We start from the raw sequence: 5,579 nt of genomic DNA, 5'->3' as shown, positions 1-5,579 counted from the left end.
AAATTATTAAAATTTAAAAAATAATAATTTTTTTGAAAAATAAAATTTATTTTTTATAAAAATAATTTAATTTTTTCTTTTGATTAAAAAAATATTTTTTATTAATTAAATTTTTAAATATAAAAAAATAAAAATTATTTTTTATAAAAATAATTTATTTTTTTAATTAGGAAAATATTTTTTATTAAATTAATTTTTTAAATATTTTAAATATAAAAAAAAATTTTTAATAAAACATTTTCTTTGAAATAAGTGTAGCCTAAATGATTTTTTTTTTTTAAATAAATGACTCTAATAAAGTCCCACCTCCTATAAAACCAAAGCAAGGTCTGCCATCCACAAGCATAGCTGCACAGGGGGAAAAAGAAGGAAGAGAAGAGAGTGTTTGGATAAGAAAAATGGAGAAGATAGAACACACAACAGTATCCACAAATGGCATCAACATGCACGTAGCAACAATAGGGACAGGCCCTGAAATCCTCTTCCTACACGGCTTCCCTGAACTCTGGTACTCTTGGCGACACCAACTGCTTTTTCTTTCCTCCCGTGGTTACCGCTGCATAGCCCCTGACCTTCGTGGCTATGGCGACACCGACGCTCCTGAATCTGTGAATCAATACACTGTTTTCCACATTGTGGGAGACTTGATCGGCCTCCTTGACTCGCTGGGGATCCAGCAAGTATTTTTAGTGGGTCATGACTGGGGGGCCTTAATAGCCTGGTCCTTGTGCATATTTAGACCTGATAGAATCAAGGCCTTGGTAAACACGAGCGTCGCCTTCATGCCGAGGAACCCACAAGTAAAGCCTCTGGATGGGTTCAGGTTTATGTTCGGTGATGATTACTATATCTGCCGATTTCAGGTGTTTAACTAATCTAATGTCTTCATTCGTGTCCTCAAGGTTCTTGATTAGAATTATTCCTCTTTAACTGTGTTGCTAATTAAATCGTGCCGCAGGAACCTGGAGAGGCCGAAAAAGACTTTGCTCAAGTTAATACTGCCAAATTGATTAAATCGTTTTTTACATCTCGCGACCCAAGGCCACCTATCTTTCCCAAGGAAGTAGGAGTCAGAGCTTTACCAGATCCCCCAAGCCTGCCCTCTTGGTTAACAGAAGAAGATGTCAATTTCTATGCTGCCAAATTTAACCAGAAAGGCTTCAGTGGAGGATTGAATTATTATCGAAATATTAACCTGTGAGTTTTAGATTAGTTGCTATAACTAATTATTAACTAGCATATATATACTTAGAATTGCTAAACGTTACTTCATTATAATTTTTTACTGCAGGAATTGGGAGCTCACAGCTGCATGGACTAGGGTGGAAATCAAAGTGCCGGTGAAGTTTATCATAGGAGATCTGGATCTTACCTACCACATTCCTGGTGTCAAGGATTATATACACAATGGTGGCTTCAAGAAAGACGTGCCCCTCCTGCAGGACGTGGTTGTAATGGAAGGAGTGGCTCACTTTCTCAACCAAGAAAAGCCAGAGGAAGTTAGTAAACACATTTATGACTTCGTTAAGAAGTTCTGATCGGAAAGAGAGAAATTATTAGTTAAAAAATAATCATTAATAACACTTTTATGTGAGGGAGGGAGCACTATTTTTTAGTACTCCCAGTGCATCTAATAATTAACTCAGAAATAATAGCCACGTGTTGTGCGTGTTAGGCCCCAGCTAGGTCATGTTAACTTGCTCTTCTTCAACTTCAATTGAATAAATGCTCCATCTAGCCTCTCGGGGTCTATAAAATGTCACGGGAAGTTCATCCTGTCAATCTTCTTTGATTTTCAAGGGAATTTATTGTCTTTTACTTCATCTTAATTATTTCAAACAAATAAACAAGAAAATATACGCGCAGCACATGGCAAAGAACATTGATTTGGGGCTCCAGAACTCTGGTACACTCTTTGTTTCTTACGTATAGATTTCCCTAGATAATTAAATAAAGGGTTTTTCCTGTCCAGAGCAGAGGAGGTTTTAATTAGCTTTACTTGCCTACACATAAGGAAGGAGTGTGTTAAGGAGCAGATGAGTTTTAGAAAAGCCAAAAGATGCACCAAAATCAATCGAGTTATATGTTTTGCTTGCTCATGTATGGGAAATATATATATATATATATATATATATATATATATATATATATATATATATATATATATATATATAAAATAATAGTTGATTGTCATAAATACCACGTAGATTTTATCATAATCAATAGTTATAAGGAGACATGTACATCAGTTTAACAATGTTGCTTCTCCTTAACTTGAGAAGAAATTAATGCTTCATTGGTACAAGTAATAAAATATGTAATTAAATTACAAGTTTGATTATTTTATTTGATTGTATAAATAAATTAATGTAATTAAATAATTATATTATTTAATCTATTATGATGTCCTAAAATATGTCCAAGAGGGGAGTGAATTGGACTTTAAAAACAATTTTTCGGTTTTTGCTCAAAACCTTTGAAAAATTGCAGCTTGGTTCAACCTAACTTTCTACTGTGAAATATGTGCAATATTGCTCAATTGATAAGTTGATACAAAGTTAGCTCATAAGCATTCAATATATTGATCTAACAGGATATATTGGCATTCAGTAAGAATTTCAGTAATCTGAAAAAAAATACAACACAGCAAACAGAGCAGTAAACAGATTATATTAGTTGACAGCAGATTCAACAGTAAACCAATTATTTCAGTTTGCAGCAAGGTTAACAATAAACAGTATCAATTTTTATTTCAGCAAAAACACTTCAATCAGAAAGTTAAAATGCATAAATGTAAAGAGTAAAGGTTGAGAAAATTGAATACTGAATTTTTATAGTGGTTCGGCTCAACTAGCCTACATCCACGCTCTCAAATATCCCACTTTGAGTCTTCACTCCACTAATCTTCTCTTTTAAAGACAATAGACAAAAGCTCTTTACAAATCTTCTCACCAAAGCTTTTACAAGTAGCTTCACATTTCTACCAAGTGTTATCCCAAACACTTTTCACAATCAAGCTTCAATAGGTGCTTGAATGACTTCTCATAAATGATAAGAAAGTGTTTAAAACTCAATCTCACTCAATAAAACAGAATCTATAAAGAAGAGATGAGCAGGTAAGCCAATGATGAGCAATAAAAACAATTTGAGCACTTTGAATGAAAGCTTTAATGATCTTAAAAGGTTAGAAATAATAGAGGGACTTTCATTAAGTGCAAAATGGCCAAGGATAGGTGTATTTATAGCTTTGGAATGTTTCTGACCGTTTGAGAACTCGTTTGAACGTTACAATTTTAAATTTCAAGAAAATAATCCTTATTTTGTCTTTTTCTGTGATATTGTGCAGAGTTGAGACAGTTAGCATACTAGAAAAAGTAGCAAACCAGTTAGCATACCAAAACAAGTATCAAACCAGTTAGCATACCAAGAAAACTTTTCTGCATAACTTTGAAAACTTTAAAATTTTATACCAAATCATAATCAAATGCTTTTAGACCATTTATAATATTTAAAAGAAAATAATTGAGGGATTAAAAATAAGTATCATTGGCTTCTACTCCTCAATTCTTTTCACAAGTAATCCTAAAAGTTAAAACTAACTTCTATACTACATGTACCTTCAAATTTGATCTTCAATGCAGCTTTCGAAGGTAACCTTTTCTTTCTTCTTTGTTTTTGATTCATCTTGTGTTATTCTTAGGATGTCAACCTTTCTTTAAAACACAAGTTCATCATTAACTCCATGAATCTTTTTCTTTATCCTTTGAGAAGCACAACACTTAAAACAAGGTTAGTGTGATTCTAGTTGAGTTTTGTTATCATCAAAATCTATGCTCCTTTGAGCTCATGGGGTCAACAATCTCCCCCTCTTTGATGATGACAAAACTCAATTGAATCACCATGTAAGAATGGACAAGTGTGAGTATGTGTATGAATGTATATTTGGGAATAACTCCCCCAATGTATGTGCCTATATCAACACATATTAACAAATAACTCCCCCTTAATAATTTCAATGAAATATTCATAAGCATTTTCTGTCACAAGGAGTTTTAGGCAAGTGTGACTAAAATACTAACTAAATATGCACAATATATTTATATATATATATATCAACAATATATTAATCATAAGCTATATCAACAAGATACATAAGCTATATCAACAAGATCACTCATTCATTTCTCCCCCTTTTTGTCAGCATCAAAAGACCATGGGAGAAAACATGCACATGTGTATGAACCAAAATTCAGTTTAAATGCAGTGAACAAAATAGTCAAAATAGTAGATAATATAGCAAACTATTTAAAGTCCAGAAAATTAAAAATAGCAAACAGAGCAGCAAACTAAGAGACAAACTGTCAGACAAAATAAAATCAGTAAACATCCAGTATGGAGATTTATCCTTTCAGCCTAGAGCTTCTTCTGATTTATCTCGGAGCAGCCATCTTCACTCTTTTTGGCTTGACAGGTTTATCACTCAAGGTTTGAAGCATTTCAGCAGCCATTGTAGTTCCAGGTGTTAAGGGAACAATAGGGCCAGGAGCTAGCTCAAATGTAGCAGCAGTACCAGATTCTACAGTAGGCTTTTTGCCAGTTTTAGCCTTTTTGCTAGATGGTTTACCAGTTTCTTCTTTTTGCTTACCTTTTTGTTCCTCTTTAGCTAGTTTTGCCTTTCCATTAGCAGGTGCAGCAGGAGCAAGAGTCTGTGGTTCCGGCTCAGAAGCAGAGTCACTCATGTCATCTCCATTTCCTTCTTTGTTGCCTCCTTTTTCCATTACCATCATCGGAGTCTTCTTCCTCTTCTTTCTCTTCTTTCTCTTATTCCTCTTCTTCTTCCTCTTCTTCCTTTTCTTCCTCTTCCTCTTCCTCTTCTTCCTTTTCATCCTCTTACTCTTCTTCTTGTTCTGTTTCCTTTTCTTCGACGTTTTCTTCTCTTTCTTTTTCTGTTTGTGAAACAGAACCAGTAGCAGCAGCCTTACTAGTTTCTCCAGCTTTAGTGCTTGAAAGACCCAAATGAACTTTGATTTTGAATAGTTCTTCCACAATTTTGTACATCAACATCAAAGTTCCATCAATCTTAGAATCAAGTGCATTCATAATAACAGTTTGAAAAGATCTAAATTTCTGTATTTCTCCAAATTCAATCTTAACAAATTATCTTAAATTATTCACTTCTTCTAGAATTTTTTCAACATCAAAAGCACCACTTGCACTATCCTTAGAACTAACACCTTGTTCAAACCTTAGTTTTCTGCCATCATCATCTTTCTGCAGTCTTGTAATTGGGATCATATTTGTTCTAGGTTTCTTAGTTTCTAGGGGTATCCCAAAGTCTCTAAACAGACCATTAAGAAGATGGGCATAGGGTAGTTTGTAAGGCGGTTTCCATTTCATAATTTGTTTCAGCATAAAGTAGGCAAGATTAAACTCAATTTCATTCACAATATGCCAAATTATACAGAGATCAAGTGTGCTTAAATAGTTTAGACTACCAGTTCTAGGATTCAGCACATAAATGATGAAGCTATGAAGGATTTTGATGTGTTGGTGAGCATGGGTGATACTAGTCTTATCTT

The 5,579-nt window shown here is 33.7% G+C and overlaps 1 protein-coding gene across 1 annotated transcript; it reads left to right on the top strand.

The window, feature by feature from the left end:
• The first annotated feature begins 344 nt into the window (after nt 1-344).
• LOC110635990 (uncharacterized) lies at nt 345-1,816 on the top strand. Its single transcript, XM_021785497.2, has 3 exons — nt 345-863; nt 959-1,197; nt 1,292-1,816. The coding sequence occupies exons 1-3, from the start codon at nt 399-401 to the stop codon at nt 1,536-1,538; spliced, it is 951 nt and encodes a 316-aa protein (XP_021641189.1). The 5' UTR covers nt 345-398; the 3' UTR covers nt 1,539-1,816.
• The last annotated feature ends 3,763 nt before the right edge of the window (nt 1,817-5,579 follow it).

The sequence above is a fragment of the Hevea brasiliensis genome, chromosome 2 (genome assembly GCF_030052815.1).
Source record: "Hevea brasiliensis isolate MT/VB/25A 57/8 chromosome 2, ASM3005281v1, whole genome shotgun sequence".
Classification (NCBI taxonomy): domain Eukaryota; kingdom Viridiplantae; phylum Streptophyta; class Magnoliopsida; order Malpighiales; family Euphorbiaceae; genus Hevea; species Hevea brasiliensis.
This window is presented reverse-complemented; position numbering and strand designations above follow the sequence as displayed.

Bases quoted from the DNA above. Each gene is read 5' to 3' on its own strand.
- LOC110635990 (XM_021785497.2), top strand. From the start codon at position 399: ATGGAGAAGATAGAACACACAACAGTATCCACAAATGGCATCAACATG. The intron at 864-958 runs GTGTTTAACTAA...ATCGTGCCGCAG, and splicing joins ACTATATCTGCCGATTTCAG to GAACCTGGAGAGGCCGAAAA. The intron at 1,198-1,291 runs GTGAGTTTTAGA...TTTTTACTGCAG, and splicing joins TATTATCGAAATATTAACCT to GAATTGGGAGCTCACAGCTG.